Source organism: Geotrypetes seraphini, chromosome 12, assembly GCF_902459505.1.
Source record: "Geotrypetes seraphini chromosome 12, aGeoSer1.1, whole genome shotgun sequence".
Lineage (NCBI taxonomy): Eukaryota > Metazoa > Chordata > Amphibia > Gymnophiona > Dermophiidae > Geotrypetes > Geotrypetes seraphini.
In genome coordinates this window covers 82938284-82950882 of record NC_047095.1, presented here as the reverse complement: position 1 = coordinate 82950882, position 12599 = coordinate 82938284, and the positions used below count along the sequence as shown (strand labels likewise).

At 40.9% G+C, this 12599-nt stretch overlaps 1 protein-coding gene across 1 annotated transcript in view; it reads right to left on the bottom strand.

Moving 5' to 3' along the window:
• LAMC1 (laminin subunit gamma 1) overlaps nucleotides 1-12599 on the bottom strand; it is a 344488-nt gene that overhangs the window by 29036 nt on the left and 302853 nt on the right. The window contains exon 20 of the mRNA XM_033915414.1: nucleotides 944-1023. Coding sequence (XP_033771305.1) covers nucleotides 944-1023 — 80 coding nt within the window. The remainder of the gene's footprint in view (nucleotides 1-943; nucleotides 1024-12599) is intronic.

Sequence of the window (12599 nt, the reverse complement as noted above, 5' to 3'; positions counted from 1 at the left end):
ACACTTTCTAGCAACTAAGCACATTTTACGGCACAGTAACAGATTCTTTGTTCAAATATTCATAAGTTCCAGGTATCTCAAGCACCAATTGCTCCACTGTGCCTTGTATAGAAGTCACCATCATCCCCAGCATAAAGCGCAAGACATCCATCCAAAACATTGAATTTTAACACAGGACCATAGCATATGACCCAAGGTCCCCGCTACCTGCCCACATTTCAGACAGTACCCACCAAGCTGCCTCCCCCCAACATGCACATCCTAATTTAGACAACATATAGGTATACTGAAGCTGTCAAAACAGATGCCAATATGGTTGGACTTAGAAAATCATATTGCATGATTCACCTAGACCAGGGGTAGGCAATTCCGGACCTCGAGAGCCGGAGCCAGGTCAAGTTTTCAGGATATCCACAATAAATATGCATGAGATAGATTTGTATCTCAAGGAGGCAGTGCATGCAAATCTATCTCATACATATTAATTGTGGATATCCTGAAAACCTGGCCTGGCTCCAGCTCTCGAGGACTGGAATTGCCTATCCCTGACCTAGACTGTTTATCTCCCTATTAATTCTGTTGAATACATAGTGGAGGTTCCCCAAGTTCCTTGATGAAAAAAGAACTATGAGAAAAGGGGTCCTCAAATTACTTTATACTTGAAGCTCCCCTGTGTTGACCAGCTGTTGGGACTTTGACATCTTTTAACATCTGTAACTTCAAAAATTTTCTGCTGAGCTAAAGGGATCCTTTTATCAAGCCGCTCTAGCGAGGTTACCGCGTCGGACATTTCATCATATGCTAACCCCTGCGGCCGGCTAAAAAACTACCGCCTGCTCAATGCAAGCATTAGCAGCTAGCGTGGCAGGCAGTTTAACGCGCGCTAAACCCCTACCGCAGCTTGATAAAAGGACCTCAAAGTTTCAAAATGTCGAGTTCTTACCGTTCTGCAAGTCTCCGTGCCTCTTCTGCCAGCAATGTCATGTTACTGGGGTCACCAGGGGATATCGGCTGGGTGATAGACTGGAAACAAACATATACATATACTTTAAGACTCTACTAGTGTCCTTTTTACATAAATTAAGCTCTAATTAGTGATACAACTACTTGCTTTACTAGGGGGAACTGGGAAAGAAATGAGTACTGCTATTGATCAGATGGGATCAGGTGACCACAAGGAAATTCTCTGCCATACAGTTAATTGGTAAGGACAAACCTGCTGCAAATTTATATTTAGTGTAGCTGAGTTATGCTTTTATTCATTAACTAGTGTTTAAGCCCGTTACATTAATGGGTGCTAGAATAGATGTGTAGAATTTCTTTCTTTCCATCTCTCCCCCTACCCCCATCTATCTTTCTTTCCATCTCTCCCCCTACCCCCATCTATCTTTCTTTCTTTCGCTCTCCCTGCCCCCATCTTTCTTTCTTTCTGTCTCCCTGCCCCTGTTTATTTTTCTCTCTTTGTCTCTCTCCCTGCCCCCATCTATCTTTCTTTCTTCCTCTCCCTGCCCCCTTTCTCTCTTTCTGTATCTCTCCCTGCTACCTGTCTGTCTTTATGTATTTCTTTCTTTCTTCTATTGGCTCCCGGTGCTATCCATCATCATTTCCTTAGTCCTCTGTAACCTTTTGGCCTTCATCGATCCTCCACTGCATTTATCACCCTTTCAGTCCCAGCTATCCTTCCTTCCATTGCCTCCAAGGCCGTTCTTCCTGTCCCTATATTCCACCCCCACCCAGCTTCTCTTCAAGTTTCAAGTTTATTTAAGATTTCATATACTGCCCAATCAGCCTTCTAGGCCAGGGGTAGGCAATTCCGGTCCTCGAGAGCCGGTCCTAGAGAGCAGGTTTTCAGGATATCCACGATAAATATGCATGAGATAGATTTGCATCTCAAGGAGGTAGTGCATGCAAATCCATCTCATACATATTCATTGTAGATATCCTAAAACCTGACCTGGCTCCGGCTCTTGAGGACTAGAATTGCCTACCCCTGTTCTAGGCGGTGTACAATGTCATAGAAACATGTATTGACTAAAAAACATTTAAAATCACAGCACATTATTAAAAACAATAATAGTTATTAAAAGCAAACAGGAACAAAAGGAAAAAGAGCAAGAACTACAATGATCAAGTAGAAAGAAAACCATATAGGGGAAAAAACAAAAAGAAGGGTGGCTAAAAATAAAATAAAACTATGTAGCTCTGAAAAACACATTTAGGTCTCGAAAGCGTCAAGGAAAATAAATGTTTTTAGCTTCGTCTTAAAGTGGTGAAGAATTGATTCTTCTCGAAAGTGAGCTGGAATATTATTCCAAAGAGATGAGTACTGACAGAGAAAATGGTAGACCTCATTGTGTTGATATACTTCAGAGACTGACTAGATAGAAAATTTTTAGCAGACGATCTTAGAGTTTTAGAAGGACTATAAGGGATAAGAAGATTATTAATAAATTCGGGTTGGCTATTTTGTCTAGTTTTAAAAGTTAGCAAAAGAATTTTGTATGTGATTCTGTGTTCTACTGGCAACCAATGAACTTTATGAAGGAGGGGGTGACATGGTCTAACTTCTTTGCATTAAATATAATCTTTACTATAGTGTTCTGTATAATCTGAAGCCTTCTTATTTCTTTCTTAGTTATCCCCTTGTAAAGAGCATTACAATAATCAATACAGGAAATCACAAGAGAGTGGATCAAAATATTCAGAGAAACGTGCTCTAACAATTTGGATATGGACCTAATCATGCTGATACTAACAATCAGGATTTACTAACTATTCTTCAACCTTTAAACTTGCATCCTATTATAGCTGGTCCGACACACGCGGCTAATCACACTTTAGACATGATATTCTCTCCCAAATCTCATTTTTTTGAATGTTCTGTCCCAATAGTCACGCCCGTTCCGTAGTCTGATCACTACTTTATATCAGTTATTCTTCAATTTTCCAATTCAATAATGAACAAAACTCAACCAAAATCCAAGCTTATTTCTTACTGTGAATTCTCCAACTTAGATTCCAACGATATCTTACCCTTTTTTGATTTTTCCTCTATAAACGCTACATCTAACTCAATCGAGGACCAATTGTGCATGTGGAATTCTTCCCTTCAACTTCTTTTAGACTGTAAAGTTCCTTTAATTTCTAAATCCATAGCCTTACGTAGAATTACCAACCAATGGTATACAGCTGAACTTCACCTCATTATAAAACAACTTCGCTCCCTGGAAAGAAAATGGCGACACACTAAATCTTCAATAAGCCTCCGAAATTTTAAAGAAAAAGCAGCTATCTATAAAACAAAAATTAACCAGGCAAAAACTCAATTTTACTCTGATAAAACTGATAAAGCAAAAAACCCTGCTACCTTGTACACTATTTTAAAATCCATTTCATCACAGAATAAAAATAAAAATATGACAACTCCTCAAACAATTTCTCTGAATGCACAAGATATAGCCGATGCCCTTAATCAAAAAATCAATAACATCAGGAACACATTTCTCCCGAATACAACTAGTAGCGCCACCAGTATACACCGCAATGAACTTGTTCCCACAGCTAAATGTTCAACCTTTAAAATCCCGTCACTGAACGACATTGAAATACTTCTTTCTCAAACGAATTTAAAAAGCTCTGGATCTGAAATCTTTCCTCCCTTTTACATAAAAAAATTATTTAAACAGCTAGGGCCAATCATTCACTCAATCATTTTAAAGAGCTTGGCTACTTCTTCAGTCCCTACATCGTGGAAAACTGCTGTCATTACGCCTCTTCTTAAAGATTATAAAATCAGCAATAACGACCCTACTAACTACCGACCAATTGCAAATATCCTTTTTTTAGCTAAACTGACAGAAAAATTAATATTTAACCAAGTCTCTGATTTCATTGAAACAACAAACGCCCTGCACCCTAACCAAACAGGCTTCCGTAAATATCACAATACAGAATATTCCATGATCAGTTTAATAAATAACATCCAATATTTTATAGATCATCATAAGTCAGTCGCTCTTTTTTCATTAGATATATCTGCTGCATTTGATACAGTTGATCATGATCTCCTACTCAGTCGACTTGAATCAATAGGCATTTGTGATCAAGTCCTTGGCTGGTTCACTTCATACCTTTCTAATCGAATCTTTTTAGTTAAGTTTAACAATGAATACTCCAATCCTTACTCTACATCCTTCGGTATCCCTCAAGGATCTATTTTATCGCCACTTTTATTTAACATTTTTCTCTCCCCATTGTTGAGTCTTTGTCAATCAATCGGTTTTACCTCCTTTTCATACGCTGATGATATCCAACTAATGTACCCTTTCGATCCCGAAAACCAGGAAGACATATTGTCTATAAATAAAAAACTTGATCTAGTACATAATTGGCTTAACATGAATAAATTAGCGCTAAATATCAAGAAAACAAAAAATTATGATTTTTAATTGGAAAAACGACATAACTCTTAAATCCCCATTTGTCCTAAACAATAACTCTATAGAGATTGTTCACAATCTAAAAATTTTGGGAGTTATAATCGACGACAAACTGATTTTCCATGAACATATCAATAATATAGTTAAATCTTGTTTCTATAAACTGTGACTAATAAGATCTGTCACTAAATTTTTGGAACCTAAATCTCGTAACATTCTCATCCATTCATTAGTCATAACAAAGATCGATTACTGTAATTCTTTATTACTTAACATCACTCAAAACACCGCTATTAAATTGATTTACAATACAAAGAAATTTGATCACGTTACGCCCCTATTTATCGATGCTCATTGGCTTCCTATAAGCCACCGTATTTTATACAAGGTATTGCTGCTTATATTTAAAACTTTACTTTATAATGAGCCTCAGTTTATATCAAGAATGTTAATTCCTTACAATCCCATTCGCTCACTAAGATCATCCTCCCAAAATTTATTAGTCATACCCTCCCTGAAAACAATAAGAATAAGAAGAGCAGACATGCTTTCTGTCATGGGCCCACAATGGTGGAATTATCTTCCACAATATATTACAATCGAAAGAGATTTACATTCTTTTAAAAAATCTTTGAAAACACCTTTTTAAAGACGCTTTTAATTCTTAATATTATTTAATTTTTTCTTAGCATTTTAACTTTTAATCAAACCCTTTCCCTTATGTTTTTTCCCATATTTGTTTTCCTAACTAAGACAGATGTAATCTTTTCCCTTTCTTTCCCTCCATCTCAAGTTTGTCTTGTCTTAAATTTATGTTATTGCGTTTTAATTTTGTGTCTCTATATTTTATGTTTTATTTTGTACATAGCTTTGTAAAAAGATTTAGCGATAAATCAAATGTTAATAAACCTTGAACCTTAGCCAGTAAAAGCAGCGCTGGACCACTGTGCTGATATGAAGATGATAATTGAGCTTACTATTGAAAGTGATTCTGAGTAGTTTTAAAGAAGGCACAACTTGAAGAGATTGAGTTTTAAATGTAAGAGGAATTGGCAGAGAAAGTCCATCCTTGTTGGAAAAGATCATTAATTTGGACTTTTCGATGTTTACCCTCTTTCTTGTACACCATCCCAGGACCAATTTCTCTCTTGTCTCTCCCCGCCCCTCCCCACGGTACTGCAACTCTCCCCTCCCCATTACTTTAACCCTCTTCACCCAACCGCACTACAACACCAGAGCATGCACCAATTCAAACCCCAGCCCCTCCCCCCACCTACCTCCTCCCTGGCCACTGCACTGAATCTTTGGGCAGGCTACTCCACCCCAGCCCTTCACCTTGATGGACCCTCCACACACACACACCTGGTCCACTGCCCCCACAGGTATGCCCTCCCTCCGCTTGGGTCTGGCCTCCTGGACCCCCATTACTTACCCGAGGTGGCAGCAGCGGTCCTGACCTACCAACCCCTCCTCTCTCCTCCATGCCCCAAAGCAGTAGCAGCGGCAGCAGCAGTCATGACCCACCAATCCCCGATTCTTTACCCAAAGCAGCAGTGGCAGTACTGTAAACAGGCTGTTTGTGGCCAGCCCCGATAGTGTCTTTCCTCTACTGCATCCGAAGCCGAGCTCTATCTTTATGGAGATGATGCGGTATACAAACTTAAGGTTTAGTTTAGTTTAATGTTTTTTGGCCCCATTATTAGCTTTTCTTGAGTCCCTTGACATACATGTATTTGCATATGTGGACGATGTTCAAATTCCAGCACCTTCAAATGTTCAATCAATCGTTGCACTAGACTCTAAATTGTTTTATAAGGTATGAAGCTTAGCTAAAGTATGAAGCTTAGCTAAGATAAATGTACTGTATTGTTGTTCTTAAGTATTGTTGTTCTTAATTGTTGATCTTAATTAGTGTAGCCTCTGAAGATGGCAAGTAGTATCCTGCCTTTAGTCGAGATTTTACATGTCCTAGGAGTGACCTCTGATAATAAGCTCTCTTTCCATCATTATGTTTTGGTTATTTTCTGTACCTGCCTTGAGTGTTTTTATCCATACACTGGTCATTTCTAATTTAGATTATTTCTTACAAGGTATTATTGGTCAACACAATATGTAGCAACTTCACTTGGTGCAGACTGCTGCCTTGTGCCTTATTAAGGGGGTGGGATGTTACGATTCTATAACCCCTTTGATGCAGGCGGAACACTGGCTTCCAGTCTCTCTTAGAATGACAAAGTTATTACTTCTGACTTTTATAATCTTACGATCAGGCCAGCCAGGATCCAACTGAAAATAGTTGTATTTGACTAAACAGCACAAGTAATGGCAAGTCAAATGTAAGATGCTCATAAAGAAAGCAGAGACCTTGAAAAGAAGATTGCACTGGAAGAAAATACATAATAAAAACTTTTTTTTAGGTATGTTAAAAGCAAGAAGCCTGGAAAAGAATCAGTTGGATTGTTAATGACCGAGAGGTAAAAGGGTCGCTCAGGGAAGACAAGGCCATAGTGGAGAGATTAAATGACTTCTTTGCTTTAGTCTTCACTGAGGAAGATGTGGGGGGATATCAGTGCCAGAGATGGTATTCAATGCTGATGAGCCAGAGAAACAAACAAATCTCTGTAACACTGGAAAATATAATGGGTCAATTTGACAAACTTAACAGTAGAAAAACTGCCTGGACTGGATGGTATATCCCAGAGTGCTGATAGAATGAAAAATGAATTGCAGAGCTACTGTTAGTAATTTGTGATATATCTTTAAAATCTAACATGGTACCGGAAGACTGGAGGGTGGCCAACATAACACTAATTTTTAAAAAGGGTTCCAGAGGTGATCCAGGAAATTATAGAGTAAGTCTGACATTGTTGCCAGGCAAAATGGTAGAGACTATTATAAAGAACAAAAAAACAGGACATATACATAAGACAAAGCCAATATGGATTTAGTCAAGAGAAATCTTGCCTCATCAATCTACTACATTTCTTTGAAGGGGGGAATGATCATATGGATAAAGGTGAGCTGATCAATATTGTGTATTTGGATTTTCAAAAGCCATTTGACTAAGTACCTCATGAAAGATTTCTGAGGAAATCAGAAAGTCACGGAATAGGAGGTAATATCCTATTATGGATTAAAAACGGGACCTCTTTGAATTGACAAAAATAAACTTTTTTAGACCGAATACAAGTCGAACAGCTGCATTCTGAATGATTCACAATCTAGAAAGATTCTTTTGGATACCTGTAAAATAGACAATGTTATAATAATCCATCTGACTTAGCACTAGAGATTGTACCAACAATTTGAATGATGATGCGTCAAAATAAACGCTTATTGTGCACAATTTCCACAGCCTGTAGAGGCCCTTTTGCACTAGTGCATCGACCTAATTTTTCATAGTTAAATTCTGACCCAGAATCACCCACAAGATCTTAATAGTTGGTTGGTTTGGGTAGGTAATAGCATTTAATATTAGGGAGGTCTCAATGTTGTTTTTGCGGGGTTATGCGAAGAAGAATTTTGTCTTCTCTGGATTAAGTTTCAACTTGAATCCATCATCCACTTTTCTATAATCTTGAATACCTCAACAACTATATGACTGATATAGGAAATTGAAGATGCAGTAGGGATTACAATAGTAAATAGTCTAGAGCCCAGTGAAGATAGGTATACATTAAAAAGCAGAGGATAAAGCGAAGAGCCCTGAGTAGAGAATGACAGGGTGAAAAAATCTGTCCCCTTCACTGCAACGTCCCCGGCCCACCATCCTCTGCACCGCCCCGTCACCGCCGTTACCTTCACCGCCCCGTCACCACCACTGCCATCCCATTCACCGCCCCGTCACCGTTCCCGTCTAGCACCCATCTTCTTCCCTCCGCTCCCCCATAGTCTGGCATCTGTCTTCTTCCATTCCAGCGTCTTCTCCCCACTCTGCCTTCCACATTTCCTTTCAGGGTCTGTTCCTCTCTACCCTCTTTCAATGTCTGTTCTTTTCCTTTCCACCACCACCCTTCCCTCCCTCCTTTACCATCTGTTCCTTTCTACCACCCTTCTTTCATATCTTCTATCAGTCCCCCCACCATCACTAGCAGTCTCTCTTCTCCCTTACCATGAACAAATAGAACTTCTGAAAATTGTATTGCTGAGGCATTATTTCTAGTACGCCTTTTTTTCCAGATGGATAATGACATCAATTTTATAATTCTTACTGTCTGCTCTGATTTCATTCACAATTTGGTTTGTGTTTTGTACCTGAGGATTCCATGAGGCATTTAACCTTTTCCTGTCTCTTCTGTGATTTCAAGTTGATTCCTTCAATAATGGAGTCTCAAGGCAGTAGCAGTTTTCTATTTTGGGCTCTTTTGACATTGTTTAAGGGATTTCTTGTACATTTGGTGCTGGTCTTCTTTGATGAGGTTACTTCAGAATCTATTTCCAAGGAAGAGAAACTTTTTCCCTTTCACCCCCTCCTTCCTTGTGTGAGCCGGAACACGCGGTCCCCGCAAGCAAGTAATTTTATATCATTTTCATTCTATTCATTCATAGAAATTAAAGTCTAGATAATGCCAGTCACATAACAAAACATGATTTTACAAAAATAATTCCCTGCAGTCAAGCCTTCAAGGATTACTAGATGTCTTTCAGCAGCTCCCCTTCCTTCCTCCCATTTACCTTTGTGGCCAAGTCAAAATGATCTACCAACAATAAAATTTTAAAAACAGAAAGCACGCTGTACGCAGAGAAAATGTTAATTATCATTTATATTCCGCGGGTTTTCAAAGAAGTCAAGGCAGATGGCTTTATGCAATGTCACCTCAGTAACAACTATACAAAAATAGACAAATATTCCCCCTCCCTTTTTACTAAACTGCGATAGCGGTTTTTAGCGCAGAGAGCTGCGCTGAATGCCCCACGCTGCTCTCGACGCTCATAGGCTCCCTGCGTCTTTCAGACGTTTTTCTTTATTACAAGATTTTACCATTTAGGATTGACTTTTTACTTTTTTTTTATAGATTTTTATGTCTTTTAGATAGAATTTTTTCTCTCTGTTGATTTCATTTCTTCACGGGAAAAAATATTTCCCTTTCTCCAAGATTCTATCCTTTAAGATATAAATTTCACCTCTCTGTTTACTTCAAGTGTTTTTCCCTACACCTTTTGTTAGGGAACATTCCCCACAAAATTTTTGCATTTTAGTAAAAGGGGGCCATAGTGCAAAATACAGACAGCAGATACAAATTCTCAAAACGGACACATTTTGATCACTAAGTTGAAAATAAAATCATTTTTCCTACTCTTTGTCTGGTGATTTCATGAGTCTCTGGTCCTTCTTCTTTCTTCTCCTGCCCCCCCCCTTTTTCTTTCTCTCTCCCCCTGGCTTCCCTCTTTATTTCTGCCTTTCTTTCTCTCTCCCCCTGGCCCCCCTCTTTATTTCTGCCTTTCTTTCTCTCTCCTCCTGGCCTCCCTCTTTATTTCTCTCTCCCCCTGGCCCTCCTCTTTCTTTATGCCTTTCTTTCTCTCCCCCTTGACCCCCTCTTTATTTCTGCCTTTCTTTCTCTCTCCCTCTGGCCCCCCTCTTTATTTCTGCCTTTCTTTCTTTCTTCCCCTGGCCCCCTCTTTATTTCTGCCTTTCTTTCTCTCTTCCCCTGGCCTCCCTCTTTATTTCTGCCTTTCTTTCTCTCTTCCCCTGGCCTCCCTCTTTATTTCTGCCTTTCTTTCTCTCTTCCCCTGGCCTCCCTCTTTATTTCTCTCTCCCCCTGGCCCTCCTCTTTCTTTCTGCCTTTCTTTCTCTCCCTCTTGACCCCCTCTTTATTTCTGCCTTTCTTTCTCTCTCCCCCTGGCCCCCCTCTTTATTTTTCCTTTCTTTCTCTCTCCCCCTAGCCCCCACAAAGCCATCGTGCCAATTTCTCCACTTCCATGATTCTTTCCCTACCCTCACCCCCAAGCCAGCAGCCGATTTCTCCCTGCTCCTTCCCCGATGTCCTGAACTTCATCGAGCAGCAGCAGCATTCACAATTCACTGCTGTTGCCCGCTTCAGGCCTTCCTCTCTGTCGAGTCCTGTCTTCATGAAAACAGGAAGTAGGCAGGACCCGGCAGAGAACAAGGCCTGAAGCCGGCAACAGCAGCAAATTGTAAACGCTGCTGCTGCCCGAAGAAGGTAATGGAGCACGAGGCAGACCGCTTCTCCCCCCTCCCAGCCGAACCCCCGCTGACCCTCCTATCTCCCCCCCTCCGTGAACCTTTCTGACCCTCCCAGCGAGAGCAGCAAACCTCCTTCGCGGCTTTCTCCTCCCTCTGCCGCGTCACTGATGACGTCATCAGTGATGTGGCAGAGGGAGGAGAAAGCAGACGCTACTGGAGGGAGGTTTGCTGCTTTCGCTGGGAGGGTCAGTAAGGTTCACTTGGGGGGGGGGAGAGATAGGAGGATCAGCGGGGGTTCGGCTGGGAGGGGGGAGAAGCGGTCTGCCTCGGTGTTTCAAGGCCTGGCGCCATTACCTTTTTCACCATTCCCGCCCCCCCCTTGGTACGCTACTGCTCTCCAGCTCTCCTTAGTTTGCCGTTTTTCTTTTTCGGTGACCGGCACGCGCGGCTGCTCAAAGTTCAATCTTCTGCTCTGCTGCAACTTCCTGTTTCCGGTTGGGTCAGAGCAGAAGATTGAATACTGAGCAGCCGCGCGTGCGTGGCTCTTTTGAAAGCGTTCTGGTCGCCGAAAAAGAAAGCCGGCAAACTAAGGTGAGGTGGAGAGAGGTAGCTGGTTAAACGATCGAGCCGGCGTGTGGGTGGGCGCTGCGGGGACCGCATGATCCTTTATGCCTCACTGCGGTGACAAGACCGTTCACCGCTCCACAGGGCGGTGATGGCCTTGTCCCCGTCCCCGCAGAGGCTGCTAATTTTCATTCCCCGTTTTTGGCGGGTTACCCGCGGCTAAACGCAGTAGCCGCGGGTAAACCGCCACCGTGTCATTCTCTCGACCTGACCTTCACTTGTTATAGTTTGGACACATCTGTGGCTATAAGTTTGAGAAATTTAAAAGGAGATGCCTCTAATCAGAAGTGATTGAATTGGCTACCAGTCATAATCATGGGAACAGACAGATGGTTTGGATATCTCAAAACTCTCTCACCTAATTGAGCCTATCATGGGAAATGCATGTTTTGTTGTGCACTAATGAGTACTAATACTGATACTTTCTTGACTTCACCTGACATCACAGCTCCTCAATGTCAGTACAAATGCAGCAGAATCCTTCACATGCACTGGATGATAATAATAACAACAACAGTTTATATACCGCAGGATCGTGAAGTTCTATGCGGTTTACAAAGATTAAAAGAAGGTACAAATAGATTAAACTTAACAGGGTGGAAGCTAGTGATTAACAGTTCAAGGGATCAGTTATTGAGGAGAAAGGGTTGTACGGGTCAGCTGCCTAGATATTTCAGGAACAGATATGTTTTTAGGCGTGTTCTAAATTCCCCATAAGTGGAAGGCGTAAGCAATTGTTCTAGATCTTTACCCCATAATGCTGCCTGATGTGAGAAAAGGTGTTGATGGTGTCTTTTGAGTTTACATCTTCTAACTAGAGGGGAAACGAAGATCGAATGTGAACTTCTCTTATGTTTTTTTGGCTGAGAAGGAGAAACGGTCAGTTATGTATTTAGGTGCTAGTCCATATAGTACTTTAAGGCAGAAACAGGCGAACCTAAACTTTACATGTGCCTCCATCGGTAGCCAATGCAGCTGTCGGTAGTAAGGTGTCACATGATCAAACTTCTTCAGCCCAAAAATCAGTCTGACCACTGCATTTTGCATTAATTGTAATCGTTGCATATTCTTTTGGGAAATTGCTAAATAATGCTATGTTACAGTAATCAAGTTGACTCAGTATGAGGGATTGTACCAGGATTCTAAATGCTGGCATATCAAAATGAGACCTGGTTGATTGTCTATCTTGATGGCCTCTGCAGATGTTCAACCTCAAAATGAACCAGCATTTCTTCAATGCATTTCCTATATCCAGGGCAGCTTCTGCATCCTTAGAGGTTGATGCCACTTATGCACTTGGTTTGGACTTTAAAATACCATTCAGCTTCTCCATGTGCTTGACAGCTGTAAAGACCTCCTAGGCATCGTGTTTTGGCAGTTGGCACAATTAG